This window comes from Castanea sativa, chromosome 11, assembly GCF_040712315.1.
Source record: "Castanea sativa cultivar Marrone di Chiusa Pesio chromosome 11, ASM4071231v1".
In the NCBI taxonomy this organism is placed as follows: Eukaryota; Viridiplantae; Streptophyta; class Magnoliopsida; order Fagales; family Fagaceae; genus Castanea; species Castanea sativa.
This window is the reverse complement of record NC_134023.1, coordinates 65,701,527-65,725,582: the sequence shown is the minus strand read 5'-3', so window position 1 is coordinate 65,725,582 and position 24,056 is coordinate 65,701,527. Positions and strand designations below refer to the sequence as shown.

Sequence of the window (24,056 nt, the reverse complement as noted above, 5' to 3'; positions counted from 1 at the left end):
CACGCGTAGTCATTAAAATTTTACTTCCCTTTACATCACCAATTAAAAGGCTTTTCAAATTATCCCATTCATTATAATCTTCATTCCACACATCATCCAACATAAATATTTCTTTTGAACAATATTTTGATGAACTTGCTTTTGCAATTCAACCATGTGAAGTTCTTCTGGTTTTTTATCCGGAGCAGATGTGATTATTTTTCGCTAATTATTTTCACATCAAAGGTAATAAAGATGCACAACCCACATTTTAAGATCAAAATGTCTATCTACAATCACATCATTGTATACATATTGAGCAAATGTGGTCTTGCCCAACCCCCACAATGGGAACAACTGAAACATTCTCTTTCACAATTTTCTTTTTGATACAGGATAAAAATTCTACTCCAACTTAATCTAAATGTATATGTGTGTGAAGCTCACTTCTAAAAACTTGAACTCTGACCCTTGCTCCCCACAGCCTACAAGCACTTATACTTAGAGTGACCATTGCACCAAGGGTGCGTTTATGAATAACATTATTGAGCTATTATGATTTCTAATAGCTCAACGTTCAATAACACAAAATTGAAAGCAAAGGTTCTTCTTATGTTCTATTTACCTACCATAAAACTCTTCTAATTCCCATATAGACTGAATTTGATCCAAGGTTGTTTTACAAGGCCTTAAGGTTCTTCCAAAAAAATGTAAGCCCACTACAGGAACCTTGTAACTAGTCCTACCCAACGGGCCTGTAAATAAATGATGGGACCAATTTCATAACCAGTTCACTGAATAGGTCCATGGGCTATAACAGCACCCCGAGCCCAAGGGCCTTGCTGAATTGGGCTTGAAAAGAATCAAGGGTAAATTCACCTTCTTGACGCTTTTCCTATAATAGATGATAGAAATTCCTCAAAATTTAAGCTGAAGAATCCTACTCTTTAATAAAATTGGAGCTTATTAAGCTGAAAATCTAGTTTTTCTTAAGTCCCAGGCTAGGATAAGCATGCAAGTGTGACAATATAATGAGATTTAGACTTTGCACTAAGCGGAGTCAAAAAAGAACTCTTTGATTTCTAAGAATTTTCATATCTAGTCATATTCAATGAATGATAATTGCATTTTTTTACAATTACCTATCCAACCCAATTGGCCTTACTGATTATGATGAATTTTCGTATAGTCAATTTTAGGCTCCATACCCAATTTCCAAATTCTAAATAGAGCCCAATGCCATAATGTAACTAAGAAAAACATTGCATCAATTTTCAAGCATTTCTTTATTGTTCTGGTGAATACATATGTTCAATTACTACCTATATGAGATTGCTTTGATTAGCTCCCCCTCATGAGGTAAGAAGATTGCATCAATAACATATGGGTTCCATGATCTAGTGTTCTTGTAAATTAGCATGTCTACTATGGCATTTTCCTCTAACATCGTGCATGGGGTATTACTACCTGTATTTGAATAGGTAGAGGCCTAGCACTTCATTTAAGGTGCTGTACATATGGCCATTTTATGTTATAATTTTTCAAAAATTACTCGTGGCACCGTGTTCGTACCTGTACCCATGTCCATGTCTGTGCTTTCTAGCTAGTGGCTGTCCAAACCTTCCTCACCAGAACTTCTCCACAATTGCATTCAGTTCAATCACACCCATCTTCAGGAATTCGAATACAATCATGGCATAAGTTGGGATTGCTCATGCTACTGCTAAGGATTTCCTTATCTACCATTGACAATAGCTTCTCTTTCCAGCCCAATAGCTTCTAGACTCTTTCAGGCACAGAAACAACAAGCTCCTCTAATATTGTTGAGTAAGTTACAACTTCAATCTTAAGAGACAATATTGGTAGCCTGGCTTTAGTAAAGAAAAACATCCACATTTTGAACTACGATCACCATTACTTGATTAACTCCATACCATAAATGTTGACAGGTATCAGTGTTAACCCTTACACATATCGCCAATGTCCAAAACTCACATGCTTAAAGTCAAGAGTTTTTTGTTGAGATTTCCTGAATAGTTCGACAAGAAAGATAACACGGGAACTATAGAGTGATACTTCTTCCCCCTCACCAGAGGAATTATTACAATTTAAGTTTTCATCTTAACTTAGAAAGATCTCCAGATACAATATTGGGAAAGTACTACCAAAGAGGTCTTTTGTGTACAATTTACAAGATCTGTCTCCACTTGCAGTTTCTCTATTTCAATTTTATTTTGCAATTTCCCACAATCAGACATCACAGTTTCCCCTGCTCTTGAAGTTGCTCCTGTTCAAATAGGACGAATAAATTAGAACCACCACAATTAAGAAGTGAGCAAATAGAAAAGGCAGAAGCAAAAAGTAGGAACAGAACAATCAGAGGAGTAACAACTAACAAGGCAGCTTTTGTAGTGAAACTAGTGACGAACCTGCGCGTTGTGCATGATAATTATTTTTATGGAAGTTTTATTAATTTTTTTATACAATTTAGACTAATTTAATAAAGAGTAATGTATTTTGTAATTATATTTTTATTAATTATAAGAATAATCATAAATGTAATATAGGAATAATCATAAATCATAAATTCAATAATTTTTCTAATGCTAAAATGAAAAAAAATACAATTTTTCTCAGAAATTGAAAAAGCAAGTTAACAAAAATATTTATTTTTTAATAAAATTTACTTATAACATTTTGTGAATCATTAAAAAGAATATAAAATTTGGAAATTATTCTTTCAATTTTAAACAAACTTTCTCAAACTTATTTTTTCTGCCTACAATCCAAAACACTGAAAAAGTAATTAAGAAATTAATAAAACTTAGCTATGATTAATTGGACCAATTAGGAAAACAATTTGTTATTTATAATCTACTAAGGTTATTTTTTTTGTAGAAATTGTAATATCGGTCATCCAAAATATATTATCAAATAAACAATTATTAACAAAATCTAAGAATTAAATTTTTATATATGCATTGTTATAAAATAATAATAATAATAATAATTAAAATAAAATTGCGAAAGATAAAATTTGTCTCTCATCCAATAATTATTGTTTAGCCAACCTTCGCTTTTCTCTAAATAAATAGTATTATAGAGTACTTCTAATACAATTATTAAGAGTACTTTGTCCACCACAAAGGATTAAAATATAAACAAAAATGATCAAAGTCTCATAGTTTAACATCTAAATTGAGCACTATAAAAATCATGCTATCAAATTACAATAACTATCAAATTAAATTATCCAAATCATGCTATGTAGTAAGATAATATTTTACTTTTATATTTAATCCTTTATAATACAATAGGATAACATTTAACAATCAAAGCGAGTGAAAAAAAAAACACAACAATTAAAATAAAATAAAAAACTAAATCGCATTAACCTAAAGTAGATTAAAGATTATAAAAAATTATCAACCTAAATCAAAGATGCAAGAAAAATAAAAAATAAAAATCCACCCAAAAATTGAGAGTGTGTGTGTGTGAGAGAGAGAGAGAGAGAGAGAGAGAGAGAGATAATCTTTTTTTTTTTTTAAGGGAAAACTATGCATAGAATGAAATAGATAATGATAAATTTATAGTATGAGGGTGTGAATAAGAGGGTAGTGGGAAGATGAGAAGGTGAGGGAAGGAGAAATGTTGAAGAAGTAGTGGGGAGATAAAAAGGTATAAGAGGGAGAAAGGTTGGAAAAATATAAATATGAAATAAAAAAATATTAAAATAATTATAAGCAAATGGAAAGAAAAAAATAATAACGTGGATGCTGATGTGGCTTAACATGAGCATAACATTAAACGCTATGCTTCAGCTTTTAGTAATATATAGATATAGATTAAGAGTACTTTGTCCACCACAAAGGATTAAAAAATAAACAAAAATTACTAAAGTCTCATAGTTTAACATCTAAATTGAGCTCTAGAAAAATCATGCTATCAAATTATAATAACTATCAAATTAAATTATCCAAATCATGTTATGTAGTAAGATAATATTATATTTTTATATTTAATCTTTTATAACGCAATAGGATAACATTTAACAATCAAAGAGAGAGAGAAAAAAACACAACAATTAAATGAAAAAAAAAAAAAACTGAATCGCATTAACCTAAAGTAGATTAAAGAATATAAAAAATTATTAACCTAAAGCGAAGATGCAAGAAAAATAAAAAATAAAAATCCACCCAAAAATTGAGAGAGAGAGAGAGGAGAGAGAGAACTTTTTTTTTTTTTTAAGGGAAAACTATGCATAGAATAAAATAGTGACAAATTTATAGTATGAGGGTGTGAATAAGAAGAGACAAAAATAGAGGAAGATGAAGGGAAAGATGAAGAATAATATTAATGTAGAGGGTAGTGGGAAGATGAGAAGGTGAGAGAAGGAGAAAGGTTGGAGAAGTAGTGGGGAGATGAAAAGATATGAGAGGGAGAAAGGTTTGAGAAGTATAAATATGAAATAAAAAAAATATCAAAATAATTATAAGCAAATGGAAAGAAAAAAATAATGACGTGGATGCTAACGTGACTCAACGTGAGCGTAACAACATTAAACGCTACGCTTCAGCTTTTAGTAATATATAGATAGATAAGATTTAGGAACCGAAAAACAAAATCAAGTACACCCCCATAGCAATGCTCTCGTCTAGATCATCATATCATGCACAATAGTTTATTCAGCTGCAGCATTATATAAAATGAATGCATATCCACTAAGTTCTCTGGAGAACTTATCAAGAAATTAAATAGGAAGTATTTTCGATCAAAGTAGGGAAGCCCAGCAGTATTCTCAACAACTTATGCATTCTACTTTGCTCCAAAGTAAGAGTAATCAGTCTTTCTGAAAAAAAAAATTCTTGCTCTTTTCAAACTTAGCATCACATAACTATCAATTTCCAATGCATCCTTTGTCCTAATCCTACTTTCCTTGGGTTTCATTCACTCATTAACCCTCTTTAGAATTCAGCTCTGAAGTTAATTTCAACACCAGAGAGTGATGTAAAAAAAGAAATTAAATCCAGAAGCAATTGATGTAACACTGACCTCTGTCACAAAGAAGGCATGAAACCCATATGGAACCCTGTGAGGGATCTCAACAACTGCCACTGGGTCAGCTGACATTGTTTTTGCATCAATTACGTGGACTGATGATTTTCTGTATAATTATCAATGAAATATTGAGATTGCATCATCTTCATCAAGAAATCCAAACTTTAAATCTCAGTCATCAGAGGTATTAACAAAGTGGAACTAAGCATGGTGTATGGAAAAAGCAAGATAGAATTCTGTTTGGATGCAAATGAATCAACACTAGGTTAGGCTGCACAGCTTTTACTCTTTTTGTCAAGAATGATTGACATTGAACTAGTTTTTCAGAGCTAAAAAAAAGTTGCAGCCCTTAGATTCTTCACATATTAGGAATAAACTTTAGTAAAAAGAGGAAACAGCAAAATAGTAATATTTTCTCCACTGATGCAATCTACAGATCCTAAATTTGCGAGAGCAATTCGATAACCCTCTTTCAAAGGCTTTCAATCTCACATTCTGACAAGAATTTCCTCTACTTAACCAAGCAAAAACATTAATGCCAGGCACAGGGAGAATATAAATTTGTCAATAGCATGAGAAAAGAAAGTATTACCCATCATTTTCATCATGTACAAAGAATATTAAAAATCCATCATCTTCTTCAGAAGTAATGCCAGGCACACGAGGGACAAAAATAGCTTCAGAGCCAAATCTGCCAGGTCCCAAATCATAGATTCCTTGAACATTTCCTCCAACTTCAAGCTTTGTTTTTTCAGTCTCAGGTTCAGCATGCAGATCAAATTTGATTATCCCAGTAACCTTTACAACGCCTTCAAGTATGGTTCCATAGACATATCTTGTTCTCCTGATAACCAACCACATAATCAGTAAATATAAATGATGGAAGTATTTGACACCCAAGAGAACAAAATGAATTTAAGATAAAAACTATAATAATAATAAAAGTGTTTTGCAAGACAAAAATTGAGTTTCAGAACATTTTCAAAAAGGCAAAAGATCATATAAATATGGCCTTCGGAGTATATATAGCCTCTCTTATCTGCTGCTGCCATAATGAGCACTTATGCAATCTTGAATGATCTACCAACAATAAACAAATCCAAAATCTCCCATTACCTGCCAGTGTAGCTCTCATTCACCCTAGGTAATTCTACAACAGAAGCTGATAGTTTCTTCTGTAAAGCTAGTCCAGTTTTCATGTTGAATCTCATCTCATACCTGAAAAAATAGTAACTATCATAATCACTTAGGTATGCATATATATATTTACATTTTCATAAATGGATGAAAGATGTTCTACAGCTCATTTGAGAAGTTTTTGAGCTTTTCTTTGACAATTCCATTGAACATGTCCAGATCTGGATGCTGAGCACGAGAAGTGATCAAAACTACTTCGTCCTCCTCCTCCCAAGCATTGGCTAGTGAAAGGAAGTCATTAAAAAGGTCAAGATGGAAACGTGAACACAAATAAACTTCAATCAAAGCTTAATAATGAACTACAAGATGATATAAATTTGCAAATCTATAAAGAATTGAGATAGGCCAAATCTCAATATGAAGAAAGGAGTAAGTTCCTTCTCTCCAGGTTGAGAACGATCATCTACTGCCTCATTAATCCATGGATCATGAGGTAGTTAATCACACTCTGATCACACAGTCATGAGTGATGAGTCATCCACTAGACTTAGGTTCCTGTCTCCTTAGTGATGAAGGATACATAGCTACGAGCCTATGGAAAGATCTTATTCAAGTAAGGTCTTGCCTATAACACTAGATTACTACTTATATTTGATCTTTGTGTAGATGTTATATGTTAGCCACTAACAAGCTTCATCTAATAAAACAATATAAATTCAAAAGATATTTTGGCATCCAAAAAGAGATCACCATTATGGAATATGAAGCAATTTGGAAGCTCGAACCATCTGATTTGCATCTCATCCTTTGCATACCGAGGAAGTATACCAAAACGAGCTCTTTTTGTAGCATCAAATGTGAATGCTGACTTTTTCTCCTTCACCATTTCCTGAAAATCAAAATTTAAACAATTATTCCAAGTTGCATGTCATTTGATTGATATGATGCTCAACAAAGCACTGTTTTGATCATCACATTTACCAAAACAGTAATACCCAAATTTGTCTTCAAGGGTATCACATCTAAATCTCAAGGAAAAAATTCCTGCGAAGATTATAAGAGTTGATCTTGAGATCAACAAAGCGTGCTGAGGATTTTATCCAAAATTATGGAAGGCTTTAAAGAAATTACAAAAGTTCAAAATCAAAGCATCATAGTTGAGATGATTTGAACATCTATGTACATTAGAATTGTTTACTTCAGAAGGATTTATAAATTTTATATGTTGGAACTCATGACATCTATAGATCTAAAATTAAATGACAAACTCCTGATGCAAGCCCTTTTTCTGCTCATCTTAGTTGAGACACCTCAAATTTTAGATTTAATATTATCCATTTCAACAGTACCAACTTTGTGTCTGAATTTTGAGAAACTTCTCAATGACTACAGAATGGCTTCAATGATACCAAAGAATGGGAAAGACTAGCCCCTTTGTATTGTTTATAATAATGAACACTCAACAATCAGAGTCCTGTGGCATTAAATTTCAATGCAAATATATACAACAGATAGAAGTGCACAAAACAGAAACACAAGAATGGGAATATATATTACACGCATGCATGCACACACACAAGAGCACTCTTGTTTCATTGATTGAGAAGTGAAAACACTAAGATGGGTGACCCTAATGGTTGATGCAGCCAGCTGTACAATACTTCTGTGTAAAAATGTAATCCATGTACATTGTTAAAGCAAATGAGGTCAAGCTTATTTATATTCATATTGTTTTGTCGAAGGCCAAATAAAATCGTAGGTACATCTCCCTCTTAAATTCAAAATATCAAAATAACTGTTTACAAACTAAGTTGGTGAATTGGTGAACTAAATGCTAAAACATAACTTTAAATCCCCCTCAGGTGGCACCTCCTCCTTCAGCCTACGGTTGTTCAAAGTGGTATTTCATCACTATGCACGCCAACTATTTTTGTAATATCATATGGCACCTCCTCTCTTGTAACTTGTACCAGGGCAAAACTTCCAAAAGAAACAACTTTGAAAGTACCATACCTTTGGTTTGAATATCAATGGATGATCCATGAAAATTGCATAGTTCTCAGTGATGGCAAAGTCATGCATCATGATGGGGTCTGATATTGTTATTGGTACTGGGTCATGCATGAAACCATCCTTTGAAATTACTCTATAAGTGATATATGGTGGTGTAAGTGAATAGCCAAATGTAAACATCTCGCCTGCATGGAAGGATTCTGCAAGTTAAGAAGGCAATCTTTCATTACAATGGATCACAAAATACCTTTTACAATAGTTTACCAGTGAATGGGTCAACTTTTGGATGAGCAGTGAAAGAATGTTCCAATCTCTTGTCATAATCCAGCATCCCAAGTGTTTGAATATCTCCATCTTCCAGAACTTTAAGGACATCTAAATAATGTAATGAGAACGATGTCAATTCCACATTAGAGCAGGAAAGTTTAAACAAATCAGCATTGGTCTGTATTTACTTTTTCCCTAGAATGAAAAGCACACAGCATTTACATCATCATGCCAATGCAGAGAAAAACCAACCCTTTTCTTATTAGCTTTTCAGAAGAAAAAAACTATAGAAGAAGACATGCTTACATGGTTTATCTGCCTCTTGAAGTGCTAAAAGTTTCCCATGGTGATATACCAAAGCCGTATTAGCTGGACACGGGAGACAAATAGTTAGTGTTTGGCACTTCACATCAGGATTATCCAAACAGGAAAAAAAAAAGAAGATATTATACCCAACTAAAATTACTTAACAAAGACTGTGGAAAGATGCATATATCAGAGATATTTACTGACAGATCCATACCTGTCATGTGTGTACTAAAGGAAGAGGGATACATTCATAGTTTGCCAATAGTTGCCAGTTACCTTTGGGCTAGATGGTACCTCCATCCCATTCATAGAATGGGGGGTAGGCAAGGTCCCCTGTTCAAGTCTGGTGGGATGTTTGAATTACCAATAAAAATATAAAAAGGCAAAAAATCATACTTTGCCAAGTGTTCCTGATGATACTCTCTTTTAATGTTATTTACATTACATAAGCAGTATACACTTGTGACTCAACTGGCAGAAGTGTAGAATGGGCTGTGTAGGTCTAAAATTTCAAAGCTTACCCATCAAAAGAAGAAGTTTAAATTACACATATACTAGTAGTCTAGTACCCAAGATAAATGAGCTCATTCAACATTAAAATTTATTATATCCAAAACAGAATAACACATAGACTAGTGTTTTTGAACCGTGATTACTGTACTCAAAGAATTGTGTGTACAATCCCAGTATATGTCTTTGCATTCAAGCAAACGTGCATATAAGACTAACTTACCTGTTCCAGTTCCGTGCAAAGCATCTAATACTTTCAATTTTTGTCTCAGCAATTGCATAATCACCATAAGTAATCCAAATGGCCCGTTCAGATCTCCAATCTGAAAAAAAAATAATAATAAAAAAATAAAAACCTGAAATGTGACCGCCATAGTAAACATGCATGGCAGAAGCTATCTGCCCAAAATAATTTTACTTCTACAATCATCAACTACCTTTTCTTATTTATCTATCACAAACTTTTCCTTTTGCCTCCCTTGTTAGCCAATCAAAGTATTTTGATTTTAAATTTTTGAATTCGAATCAAAGTATTCTTACTTCCTAGATTAATACAAATCCCTCGACTCTCTTGTAACAGTTGTATTTCCTTTCTATAAATCACATAAAATGATAGATGGAAACAAAAAGAAACTACTTTCTTCCTAAAAATTTTCATGGTATCGAAGTAGATGATTACGAGGTCAAACTCTATCTCCACTATATCTTCCAATTAGAAGTTAAAAAATTCACATGTTGGACCTCACTTATTGTGAATGAGTCTTGGCTCACAACTACAAGAGAATGTTACTATAGTGATTAAATGAAATTCGCCATTTTTCAATTGCTTGGAACAAGTGGTAGTTTATAATGATCTTGAGAGCCAAGTTTTTTGCACTAAAACCCTATCGCTTATCATGCCCTAATTTGCCATAGTAAAATTCTCTCCATTTAAAATGAACTCATTTCATGGTTCAAATCAAGGATATATTACAAATATAAAATTGTATACAGTACCAGCTCATTTAGAATTTTAAATGATGTGACACTATGCACTCTATACACTATAACATGTTCCCAAGTCGCCCACCCTATCTTCTAGTTCTCTAGAGCTTGGCTTTTCTAGTAGTGCCAATTCTTTGCCTACTTTTATCTTTTCCTAAAAGACCACCTCCACATTCACAGTCTTCCCCAATAATCCTTTAGTGCTTTTCCAACAATTGTATTTCCCCACTATAAAAGCATGCACTAAGATCAACAGAAATAAAGAGAAAATACTTCCTCAAAAGTCTTTCAATCCCGTTAGCAGCAAAGTTAATATGTACAGGCAAAAGATGCAACTAAAAACCGGGAAAAAATAGAAAAGAAACCTATAGCTTACTGCACACCTTCATAAATTTAGCGGCTCCAAAATACTCTTCTTGTTTAAGCTTAGATGTCCTTACATAGCGAGAGACATAGGCTGCCTTCCCATTTTTGATGCGCAAACCATGAATCATGCTGCAAAATAAAAGATATCACATAAATCCCTTCTTGCTATAGCAGATTAACAGTGTATAAAAGCAATGGGTTCCAACCAACATTCATGAATCTCCTAAATCTAAACAAAAAGTGGGAAGGCTGTAAACACAGAACAGAATATTGGAACATAACCAACTATAATATATCGGAGAACATAAAACTAGCAAGGATGGTTCTTGTTGGATAAATTATATTGAATTGTACTCCTAGTCCTATGGATTGTACCCTTGTGATGTGCAGCTCATGTAAAATTTTTTATCTATTTTAGCATAAAAACTTATTTTTTTTATTTTAAATACTCACTTTTCAAAATACTCATCCATATCAGATTATCTATTTTACAATACATTTTATTAAAATGTCAATTTTTCTTGATTTTTAAAATTATTTCTCTTTCTTCACACACAACCACCATCCACTCTTTTCCTTTTTTCTTGAAATACATAAAAAAATAATAAATAACTAATTACAAAAAGAATAGTGTCAATATAAATTTACACGGTTACTATAGCAAATATGTAAATTTACATAATTATACGCAAACTGACGTAGGCCATTTTTTTTTTTTTAATTGTATAAATTCAACACATTTTTCTATTATACATGGATTGATAAGAATGCTCTTAAAACTTAGAAGTTTCTGAGCAGTCATATTGAAGGATACTCCTTGCCCTATTGTAATCACTCTTTCTATATAAGGAATAAATAGTAAGAGCCTAAGAGGACTGTAATTAATACAGCTCCTAACTCACATTTTTCTATCCGTTGACAGTTCTAAAAAATCAAGCGATATCCACATAGACACACATGACTCGCCAAAACCAACCAGAATACAATACTATAGTGTAAAATGTGTCATGAAAATAGCAAATGACGTTAGTAAAAAAAAAATCAAGTTTTCTTTTCCCCTTCAGTAATACAATAACACCTAAGTTTGCGAAGGGATCATAAAGAAGGAGAACATGAAAAATATCTTCTTTCTATCCTGATGAACATATCACCAATACGTCCAAGTTTGTATTGAGTACATTACTTCATGATTGTGTTGCAGTCTAATATGAATACAAATCTTCTATACTATTTTTTATGTTCATTCTATGTTTCACCAATTACAATTTGTAATGTGTTTATTATTATTATTGTTATTATTATTATTATTATTATTATTATTTGAGATTGAGATGTATCTAGATTCTATTTGCTTAACATTCAAAGTGAGGTGTTTTTTTGTCTCTAAGAATATTTGTTCCACATGTGCCAATAATTGCATGCCAGTAAGTGCCTATACGTACTTTTTTAAACTGGTAATTACACCCCTCTCATTTGAGTTTTGGGGGAATGACGCTCCATCCCAAATTTGAAGACTATGTTTGGTTGAGTGAAAGGGGAGGGAAGAAAAGAGAAAGGAAAAAGAGAAGGGAGAGGAACAAGAGTGGAGAAAGAAAGTACTTCCTCTACTATGTCTATGTTTGGATATAAAGAGAAAAAGAGAGGAAAAAGATGTGATGTATTTTACAGTTTTGTCCTTTATAAATTAATAAGAATATAAACGTCATTTCACAACAAAAAAAAAAAAAAAAAATCCAGAATATTTAAGTTTTAATGGTATAAGAATAATTTTAGGAGAGAAAATAAATGATTCCACAAAAAAATTTTCCCTCTCATTCTTCCTTTTTCCTAATTTTTCTTTCTAACCAAACAAATTAAGGAAAGTCATTCCTTTCTCTTCTTTTCCTTCCTCTTCCATCGAATGAAGCAAAGTCGAAAGGAAAAGCACTCCCCTCCCATGAGGTTTGAAGAAATTAATATTCCCACCCTTTTGTTTATATTAGTAACGAAATATTCTTTTTTTATTTTATGTAAATATCTCTATACAAAAGTTAAATCATAGTTAGTAAAAAAAATTGATAAATTTAGAATAAAATGTAAAATTTATCAAGTACCAAAACACTTGTAATGAGAAATTTCTCCATAACTCGTTGAAAAAAGAAGAAAAAAAGTAAGATATTCACACTTAATATTTTAAAATACACACAATTAAAATTTTAAAATAATAAATTTTAATTATGAAATAAGATAATTTTGGAAATTTTTTCTTAAATAAAGCACAGATTAGTACATAACATATTGAATACTAATTTAACAAAATTTGGTTAATCAAATGTTAAGGGGGGAAAGTGTTTTTTCTCTTCAAGTTTGGGGTAGGAGAACTGTCGTTTCCCCAAATCTTAAGGGAGGAAAATGTAATTAGCCATTTTTTAAATTAAATGATTTGGTTTAAGTTATATACTATTTCAGCACGCCATTAGGTCACATAGGACATAAATTAGCAGACATTGATAAAAGGACAAAAAAAGTAATGTTTTGCAAAGATTAAGGGCGAAAAACAAACTTTTGAAAGTTTAGAGATGGAAAACGAACTTTTGTGAAAGTTTAAGGACAAAAATGATATTTTACCCTCTTTTTTTTCTCAAATTATGTGAAGATTTTTCCTTCACAGTACATTGTTATGGAAGATTAAACTGTTACTTTTATTATGAAATATATGGATCGTTTTTTTTTTTTAGAAAGTTTCAACATATGGCATTTGCTCCTGATGATAACTTTTTATCATCAGACCAAAATACCAATCTTGTTGGTGTAGACGGAGATTGAACCCCAAATCTCTTATACAACTATCAAAGACTTTACTAGTTGAGCTAATTAGAACCCACAAATATATTGATCTTTTGAGTAGTATGTACACTAAAAAGCACCCCCACATATTAAACATACAAAGCTGCAGAGAGACATTAGTAGTGTTGGAAAAATGGTACTGAAGTTATATGTTTGAAGTCTCTCTTCAAGAAAACTTGAAAGAAATACTGGTTTGAATAAGCAATAGAAAGTCATGTACCCATCTCCATCAAACCTGCAAAGTGAGCAACAAAGGGTATGAGCAATATTCACCTCATCAACAACTGAATATTGATTCATGAGAACTAAAAAAAAAAGCCGAACTCACACGCACATATAAAAGACGATCTACAAAAAGAAAACGGACCATGATAAACTTCTTATATATCATAGTAAATAGTTCCACAGAGAAAAAGAAACATACAAGTGATGTCCAGCTACAGGCTCAAACTTTGGGTTAGGGCCCACCCTAACAAACTCTCCATTTAAGCAATCCTGTAAGCAATATTACACGTTGCAACTTATTAAAGATGAGGCTACAATGATAATAGTTCTTATGCTGCAAGGGCCACTTATTACATTGCAACTAGGGGGTCTGTATATTAATACAAGTAGAAGAAGCTAAAACGATACCAGGAATGTGTGCGCCCTGCGACAAACGATACCAGGAATGCCAAAAAGAGTCTCAATCAAGAAGGTAAGGAAAATTCAAAACCTTTTTATTTCACTATGTGTGCGCCCTGCGACAAACGTTTTTGATGAAGAGAAAGGAAAGCATGATAAGGGCTAGATCTCGTTTTAGCTAAACGCAAAACCTTCAATTCACAAAGAAAATCTAGAATCTATCGGCAAGAAGAGAAAAACCTATATGAAAATATTAGTTCTTAAATTCTAAACTCCGAATATTCATTTTACATATAGTAGAGCATTTGAACACTCCAAAAAACTTAATTTTTCAAATAAAAGTTATTCCGAAACGTATCATAATTGAGTTATTAAAATTTGTTGTGAAAATTGATGAAATAATTTGTTTTCACAAGGTTAAAGAAGAGAAAGAAGAAAATATGACACAAGAAATTTACGTGATTCGGCAATATGCCTACGTCCACAGGAGACGACAAAATAAATTTCACTATAACTATGGAGATTACAATAACGGCTTGAAGACACTTTCACACAAACCCAAACCCTAAATACACCATTGGTTCTCTCACTGCAATATAGAGAACACCCTATTGTATTTAGACAAATTGCAAGACACTCTCACTTCCTAACTCTAGTGCACACACACAGAAGAAGTTCTTTTGCTATCTCTCTGTTTCACGCATGAACTATCTCTTGCTCACACACCTCTTTTGTTCTCATTTGCTCCACCTCTATTTATGGCCAAACTTCAGCCGAAATACCAACAATTTCAGCACATGAGAGACTTCTATTGTTTAAGGAAGTCGACAGAAGTGGCCAAGCAATCCCTGCATCATTTAATGCATGAATGTAGTATTTCTTCATGCAAGCTTACATGCTGAATTGCATATCTTTGACTTTGTTGATCAAGTCATACTTTCTAATATAGGCATGCTTCCATTTATTGCCTATAGAGTCATAAATTTCAGCTATGCATGAATATAGTTAAAGTTGGTGTTGTTACTTACCGTTTTCTTTGACAATTCATACAAGATAGCGTTTAACGCTTACTTGTAATGTTAATCCACGGACATTAAAATTTAAGCCATTTCAACAAATCTCCACCTTGGCTTGAATTGTATCAAGCTTCACAAACTAAACTCTTCAATCGCCTCCACCTTAGCCCCTACAGGCTATCACAAGCCACAAATACTAATCAAGTCCAAGCAGTGCTTGAACTTGCTTGTAGGTACCGGCTTCTTCAACATATTAACTGCATTCTCTGAAGTGTCAATCTTCTCAAGAATAATTTCATCTATAGTAGTCAACTCCCTTATCTTGTGGAATCTCACATCAATATGCTTTGTCCTAGCATGATAAACCTGATGCTTTGCCAAGTAAATGGCACTTTGACTGTCACAATGCAACTATTCTCCTCCTTGGTTCAAACCAACTCTTTGACTAGCCCTTTCAACCACAATGCTTCCTTTGCAGCTTCAGCTACCGCCATGTACTCAGCTTCTGTAGTAGACATAGCTACTAAGGATTGTAGTGTGGATCTCCAACAAACAATCCCTCCTGACGGTGTGAACACATAACCTGTTGTAAACCTTCTGTCATCTATATTGCCTGCATAGTCGAATCCACATATCCTACCACTACATTATCCCCATGTTGCCTCGCAAACAGAATCTCATATCCTGCAGTTCCATTTAGGTATTTGAATATCCACTTCACTGCATTACAGTGCTCTCTACCTGGGTTTGCCATGTACTTACTAACAGTACTCACTGCATGAGCCAAATCTGGCCTAGTGCAAACCATTTCATACATTAAACACCCAACTACACTTGCATATGGAACCTTTGACATGTCTTCAATTTCTTTTTCATTCTTCGGGCATTGACTACTAGATAATTTGAATTGATTCTCCAATGGGGTGCTTACAAGATTAGCATCTTGTATGTTGAATTTTTCAAGAACTTTTCTGATATAGTTCTTCTGAGATATCCACAGCTTTCTTGACTCCCTATCCCTGCGAATCTCCATACCCAAAATTTTCTTAGCAGTACCTAAGTCTTTCATGTCAAATTCTTTGTACAACAAACCTTTTTGTCAACCTCACACATGCTCTTAGCAACAATTAACATGTCGTCAACATACAGTAACAAGAAAATATAAGAACCATCATCAAGCATCTTAACATATACACAATCATACTCACAATGGGTATAAAAAATCTGAATCATATAGGAATCAAACCTCTTGTACCATTGTCTAGGAGATTGTTTAAGCCCATAGAGTGACTTTTTCAATTTGCAGGCAAGATTCTCCGTACCAGGTTTCTTGAACCCCTCTGGTTGTTCCATGAAGATTTCTTCCTCCAAATTCCCATGAAGGAATGCCATCTTCACACCCAGTTGCTCTAATTCTAGATCCAGATATGCTACTAAGGCCAGCACTACCCTGATAGAAGCATGCCTGACCACAAGTGAGAAAACCTCATCGTAGTCAATCCCATGTCTTTGTGAATATCCATTTGCTACCAATCTTGCTTTGAATTGTTCTCCTTCCTTTTCTGATACTGCTTCCTTCTTTCTAAACACCCACTTGCAACCTATCGGTTTCTTTCCCTTTGGAAGTTCTAACAACTCCCAAGTCTTGTTCTTATTCAAGGACTCCATCTCCTCCACCATAGCTTCCATCCACTTGTCCCTTTCAAAGATATCAATTGCTTCCTGAAAAGTGGAAAGATCCCCGCTACTGATTACTAAGCAATAAGAAGCAAGATCCTCGAAACCATACCTGACTGGTGGTCTTATATTGCGTCTAGGCCATTCTAATATCATGTTGTGATCTTCTTGATCACTATTGTGAGGCTCCTTCTCTAGCTGAGACTCCACTTCATCTAGCTCCACCTGCACCACTGATCTATTGTTGTTACTATTGTTTCCCTTTTCTTGAGACTCTTCTTCCTTTCTGAAATCTTTTATCATGGACTTCTCGTCAAACACCACATCCCTGCTAATCACCACCTTTTGTGCCACTGGATCCCAGAGCTTGTACCCTTTTACTCCTTTCTCGAACCCGAGAAAAATACACTTATTGGATTTTGAATCAAGCTTTAACCTTTCTTCGATGGGAATATGAACATAGGTTAGACACCCGAATATCCTCATCAACGAGTAATCAACTTCTTTCCCTGTCCATACCTCTTCAGCAACTTTCCCATCAAGCGCAGCTCTAGGCGATCGGTTAAGAATGTAACAAGCCATGTTCACTGCTTTAACCCAGAAGACTTTAGGAAGCCCAGCATTCAGTCTTATGCATCTAGCTATTTCACCGATTGTCCGGTTAAGTCTCTCAGCCATTCCATTCTGTTGAGGTGTTCTTTGTACTGTAAAGTGCCTCTTGATACCATGCTCTTCACAAAACTTCAAGAACTCTCCATCCTTGTACTCAGTGCCATTATCAAATCTTAGTCACTTGATCTTCCTTCCAGTCTGGTTTTCCACTTCGGCTTTCCACTTCTTAAACTTTGCAAATGCCTCGGACTTGTTCTTCAAGAAGTAAACCCAAACCTTTCTGGACCAATCATCGATGAAACTCATAAAATACCGAACTCCACCTTTAGAGACCACTTGCACTGGCCCCCAAATATCAAAGTGTACATAATCCAATATACCCTCTGTCTTGTGCGTGGCTGTTTTGAATCGCATCCTACACTGCTTTCCCATAACACGGTATTTGCAGAAATCTAACTTACATGACTTAACTCCAGCCAACAGATTTCTCTTCTGCAATTCCCTCATACCACACTCACTTATATGCCCTAGTCGCATATGCCACAAGAGTGTATCATCCTGCTCAGATTCAGTCACTACAACAGCTCCACCTACAATGGTATTGCCGAATAGCTTGTAGATATTACCTTCTACTTTTTGCCCCTTCATCACAACCATAGCGCCTTTTGACACCTTCATTAACCCATTCTCAGACTTATAGCAATAGCCATTAAAGTCTAGGGTTCCCAATGAAATTAAATTCCTTTTCACCTCTAGAACATGCCGTACCTCTCCTAATGTCCTCACCACATTATCAAACATCTTCATTCTAATTGTTCATATTCCAACAACTTTGCAAGTAGCATCGTTGCCCATTAGAACAAAACCACAATTAACCGATTTGTAAGTGTCGAACCAATCTCTGTGAGGAGTCACGTGGAAAGAACATGTTGAATCCATAATCCAAGAATCAATTAGCTTGTTGGCACTGGATGAAACAGAAAGCATATCTCCATCTGAATCTGAATCTGCTACCACAACATTTGCAAATCTTGATAACCCTTCCTTGTCTTTGTCCTTGCCTTTTTTCCACTCTGGGCAGTCTCGCTTAAAATGCCCCTTCTTTTGGCATTTATAGCACTTCACTATCTTGCTTTTGGATTTGGATCTGCTATGGCCCCTGGCAGAAGTGTGATCTCTGTCTTTCTTCCTTCCACGTTCTTGATTACCTCTTACCATAAGCCCTTTACCAGAACTTTCACCCGAATTCTGCTTCCGTTAGTAGTGATCCAACAAGGCTCCTAAGATATCTTCAAATTCCAAAGCCTCTTTCCCCCAAAGTAGGGTTGTAACCAAGTGTTCGTAGGATGCCGGGAGGGAGGACAAAAGCAGCATCTCCTTGTTTTCATCATCGAATTTTATATCGATCCGCAACAAGTCACTAATAATTTTTTTGAATGTGTGGACGTGTTAAGCCAAATCCGTACCCTCTGCCATCTTAAGCTCATACAGTTTTCGCTTAAGATTAAGTTTATTTGTGAGGGACTTGGACATATACTGACTCTCTAACTTCAACCATATAGCCGCAGTAGACACCTCATCCATGACATCGTACATAAGCTCGTCTGCCAGACATAGTCGAATTGTACTGACTGCCTTCATATCGAGTTCTTCCCATTCGTCATCCATCATCGTCTCTGGTTTATTTGCTTTCCCGTACAAAGCCTTCACCAAACCTTGTTGTACCAACAGATCTTTCACCCTTCTTTGCCATAAACTGAAGTTAACAGTTCCGTTGAACTTAACTACGTCTATCTTGGCAATAGAAGCATTGATCTCCATTGAATAAATCAACTTGGAGCTCTGATACCAGTTGTTGTGAAAATTGGTGAAATAATTTGTTTACACAAGGTTAAAGAAAAGAAAGAAGAAAATATGACACAAGAAATTTACGTAGTTCGGCAATATGCCTATGTCCACAGGAAGCGACAGAATAAATTTCACTATAACTGTGGAGATTACAACAACGGCTTGAAAACACTTTCACACAAACCCAAACCCTAAATACACCATTGGTTCTCTCACTTCATTATAGAGAACACCCTATTGTATTTAGACAAATTGCAAGACACTCTCACTTCCTAACTCTGGTGTGCACACACAGAAGAAGTTCTTTTGCTATCTCTCTGTTTCACGCATGAACTATCTCTCGCTTACATCTCTTTTGTTCTCATTTGCTCCACCTCTATTTATGGCCAAACTTCAGCTGAAATACCAACAGTTTCAGCACATGAGAGACTTCTATTGTTTAAGGAAGTCAACAATAGTGGCCAAGCGATCCCTGCATCATTTAATGCATGAGTGTAGTATTTTTTTCACGCAAGCTTTCATGCTGAATTGCATATCTTTGACTTTGTTGATCAAGTCATACTTTCTAACATAGGCATGTTTCCATTTATTGCCTATAGAGTCATACATTTCAGCTACGCATGAATATAGTTAAAGTTGGTGTTGTTACTTGCCGTTTTCTTTGACAATTCGTACAAGATAGCATTTAATGCTTACTTGTAATGTTAATCCACGGACATTAAAATTCAAGCCATTTCAACAAAATTCATAATTTAGTTATTATCTATACTATTATTTAAGAGGCTTCTCTATTTGGATTCTTCATTTTTTTTGTTCAAAAATGTTCCTACACCCCTCTATTTAAGTAGAGACAAACTAAATTACAATCCGGTAAAAATGCAACTCTAACTCCCACTAAAACATTGTCTAAAAAATAAGGTCATTTTTCTGTAGATTTTCAAATTTCTTTATCCACTTATCAATTAAATTCTCAAAATAAAAATTATATATATAAAATAAAAACACTTTTTTGCTACAAAATAAGACCACTAAAAAAAATCTCATTGTACGCGCAAAAACACGTGTGATGAGACTTGTAATTTATAAAAATGATTGTTCAGTTAGTTTGTTGATGAGCACAAGTCGAGCTCGTGTTCAAAGTAAAAATAATTGAACAATCCTAAACTTTTAATACTTGACTAAGCTCATTTACCACCAACTAATTTGCACCACTAGTCGCCTGATGGTTAGGTGATTTTTTGAAAATCCAATGGGGTTTTTTTCCTGTATGCCAAATATAAAATTTTTTTAATTAACTTATTCAACAATAATAAACAATTACTATGTTTTAAATTTTAAATAAAAAAAATAAAAAATAAACGTTGCTGCATGCAGTCCAAACCAATAGTTCCAAGAATGTGGTGTGTAAGCAAAATACAATGGACTCACCGGTAGGAAACCTTTAACAAGGAGGTCAGTGGTGGGAGGAGTCTCATGAGGAAGTGGAGCAAAGTTGCCAGTGAAATAGTGATTAGGAGTAGAACAGCGGTGCATGAACTTCACTATCAGCTTCTCCACACAGTCCATCACTTTCGAAGCCACCCCTTTGTTTGGCCTTGGCTCCACCGCCACTATTCCCACTTCTTCATCACCACTGTACCTCTTCTTCTCCTTCGCCACCTCTCTCTCTCTTTTTCTGCGCTGGGAGCATTGCCGTGAGCTAGTGAGGCTACATATTACCATTATTCTTGGTGGTACGTGGTTCGAATACCCCTTACGCACTAGCAACTCGTTGGTACTCCTTGTACTCCTATATTGCATATACAACGAGGGTCTTGGCTCGAAAGCGGTGAGAGTACTACTATAGTAATATCCATATAGAGAAGTCATACTGGTCGTCCCCTCACCCTTCTCTTTCACTGGGAAAAGAAAAATTTTGTGGTCAAGTAGACTATAGCACTTTGTCACAAGTCACAGCTATCCCACAAGATAAAATGACCTGGGGGCTTTAATAAGTGAACGGGACCATCACTTTCAGGAACGGTGCCACTTTGTCTTTAGTCCCTCCAACTCTCGGGTATGTCCAATATTGCCCACGAACACATTTTAAATTAACAGTCCATTCCCAAATACCAGTAGTCAACCACCGAAACCAAACCCCTTCAATTCAGCATATTCACTTCAAAATTCTATATACCCATGATGCATGTTATAATCTGTACGACTAATTAAAAATTTAATGGTTATATTACAAATTTGAAATTTTTAACTTTGATCAAAATTCAATTCAATTCGACAACTTTTAATTTGATCATTTCAATCATCAAACTTTTATTTTTCTTTGGATAGATAGATATTGGATGTTAAATACCTCAACAGATGATGCTATTACCGTTGTACTAAAAGCCTAAAATGTGAACCTCATTTCAGTTCTTTAACTTTAATTGTTATCTAATGCAGACTTTCATTACTAGCGTTAGGTGGGTTGTAGTTAAGTACCACATGTAAACAACACAATTTTGATTTTTTTTCAGTTTCTTTAATTAAAAAATCCAAAATATAAATAATTTTTTTTTCGAAAAAAAAAACTAAGAGAAATTTAAAATTAATTTTATTTCAAATGGGAAGAATTAACACAAACCAAATACATTGATTCCAAAAAATTTCTTCAACCAAATGAAACCAAAAATTTATATCCAAAACAAAACAACTCTCTCCCTCTCTGTCTCCGAAACTCAACCAACTCTGTTCATTTTATTTCATCAAAAAGCAAAACTCCTCAATTCCAAACAAAACTTCATTATATGAAATCAACTAGATCACCAAAGGTTCTTGATTGTTTTCTCTTCTTTTTCCAAACTACATTTTTGGTCAAATGGAAGAAACCACGAAGCCACTGGTGACGCAGCTCTAGAAACGGACCACTTAGGCCCCTACCCCCTTCCGGATAGAGGAAAAAGAGACATACATTTAGTGATATCCAGCTACAGGTTCAAACTTTGGGTTAGGGCCCAGCCTAACAAATTCTCCATTTAAGCAATCCTGTAAGAGACATTCCACATTGTAACTTATTAAAGATGGGGCTACAATTATAATAGTTCTTAGGCTGCAAGGACCACTTATTACATTGCAACTAGGGTGTCTGTGCAATAATACAAGTGCAAGGACCACTTTTTGCTGAAAGTAGATAAAACTAAAAATTGGCTAAAATAATATAGTGAAACCAATGAATAATACTAAAAAATGGGACCCATAAGACCCATTAACACAATATGTTTAACTTAATATTAAGCCAAGTTGATTAACAAGTTTGTTGATTAAAACTAGGTTAAACAAATATGTGTAAATAAATATAATGCGAAATGTAAAGAACACAAAGATCTAATGACCCAGGAAAACCAAACTAGTAAAAAACTTAGGGAGGATTTAACCTAGCTATCCTCATGGTAAAACAGATCCACTATGAAAAAATTAAAGTTTGTACAATAGAACTTAAACCACTAACATCTTATTGCTACCTCGAGTAGAAAATTTACTACCATGACCACGTGACAATTCCGAGTCCACGGACTACTTCTTTGTTAATTCCACTGCAACCACAAGTTCTCCTACTTATGACTTTGTGACTCCAGTCAAAGATTTCAAATCTTCTTTAAGTTCTTTATGCAGCAACTGAAGTGATCACCAAGTTCTTGACATGAATCTTGATCTTGATAACCCTAAGTGTGTATGAAGGTAAACACCTCTAGATTTCACAATAGATTCAACACACAGCACATCAAAGACTTCTAAAACGTAGCTAGGGTCTTTTAATATGTGAAGTAAAACATAAAACCCTTCACATCAAACGGGTTTAGGCTGAATTGGAAAATCTGCAAAAAATTAAATCTACACGATTCTTGATCAATCGAATCTAATTTTCGATCGATTAAGCCTTGCAGAATTTGTCCAATAATTTATGCAATCACTCAATTCCAATTTTACAATTAAACATACTTCAAATAAGCTTAAACCTAGACTCTATGTTTTGATCATGGTTTGCCAACACATTACATATTGAAGTTCTAATACATTAATCCCTAAGGTTTTAGAACCTAACAGTAACAAAAATAAGCTAAATAATAATATTTAAAAAGCTAGTTTTTTAAACTAATGCAAACACAGCCAAAGAATGCCAAAAAAAGTCTCAATCAAGAAGGTAGAGAAAGTTCAAAACCTCTTTATTTAAGAATGTGTGCGCGCGCTATGGACACGCCAAAAATTGGAGAAAAGCTCGTTTAAGGCTTTTTCTCTTTCTTGGCTAGCTTGTCGCATGTTGGGTCTTTGGTGACGTGATTCTTTTGTGTGTATGTGTTTCTAGGGTGAGGTGTGTATGAATCTCTTTTTCCTATTTTATTTTAAGGAGTCGCTATCAATCATTAGTTTTTTTTTTTTTTTTGGGTGAAAGAGAATGTAAGATATTAACTAGAAATAAGTTTGTTACATAAGGCTCCCTCTCTATCAAAATGGGGTACTATCCCTTGGATAAGCGGTGTGGGGTGCCTCTGTGTGTGTGTGTGTGTGTGTGTGTGTGTGTGTGTGTGTGTGTGTGTGTGTGTGTGAGAGAGAGAGAGAGAGAGAGAGAGTATTTGTTTACATATAACATATCATTTGAATATTTATGACAAAAATTATTTACAACAAAACATGTGAGGTATGTATACATAACATGTGAGAATTTACAATGATGTAAAAATAATACGTATAATTTAAAATGTTAGTATTATTTATTACATATTTAACATGTGAATATGTGCATTAAATAAAAAAATTAAAAGAAGAGAGGGAAGTAAAGATGTCACCTTTTAGCAA

At 34.2% G+C, this 24,056-nt stretch overlaps 1 protein-coding gene across 1 annotated transcript; it reads right to left on the bottom strand.

The window, feature by feature from the left end:
* Positions 1–1,922: 1,922 nt before the first annotated feature.
* Positions 1,923–15,607, bottom strand: LOC142616970 (carotenoid 9,10(9',10')-cleavage dioxygenase 1-like). Its single transcript, XM_075789696.1, has 15 exons — positions 15,524–15,607; positions 15,327–15,461; positions 13,874–13,944; positions 13,670–13,684; positions 10,641–10,752; positions 9,497–9,596; positions 8,761–8,823; positions 8,452–8,562; positions 8,188–8,372; positions 6,925–7,063; positions 6,338–6,455; positions 6,154–6,255; positions 5,630–5,881; positions 5,032–5,143; positions 1,923–2,266 (listed from the first exon to the last, which is right to left on the bottom strand). Exons 1-15 carry the CDS (start codon positions 15,605–15,607, stop codon positions 2,237–2,239), a joined length of 1,629 nt encoding a protein of 542 aa, XP_075645811.1. The 3' UTR covers positions 1,923–2,236.
* Between the last annotated feature and the right edge of the window lie 8,449 nt (positions 15,608–24,056).

Coding starts and splice junctions, on each gene's coding strand:
- LOC142616970 (XM_075789696.1), bottom strand. CDS start 15,607: ATGTCTACTACAGAAGCTGAGTACATGGCGGTAGCTGAAGCTGCAAAG. Junction 8,373..8,451: donor AAAAGTTGACCCATTCACTG/GTAAACTATTGT, acceptor CCTTCCATGCAG/GCGAGATGTTTACATTTGGC. Junction 7,064..8,187: donor CATTGATATTCAAACCAAAG/GTATGGTACTTT, acceptor TTTGATTTTCAG/GAAATGGTGAAGGAGAAAAA.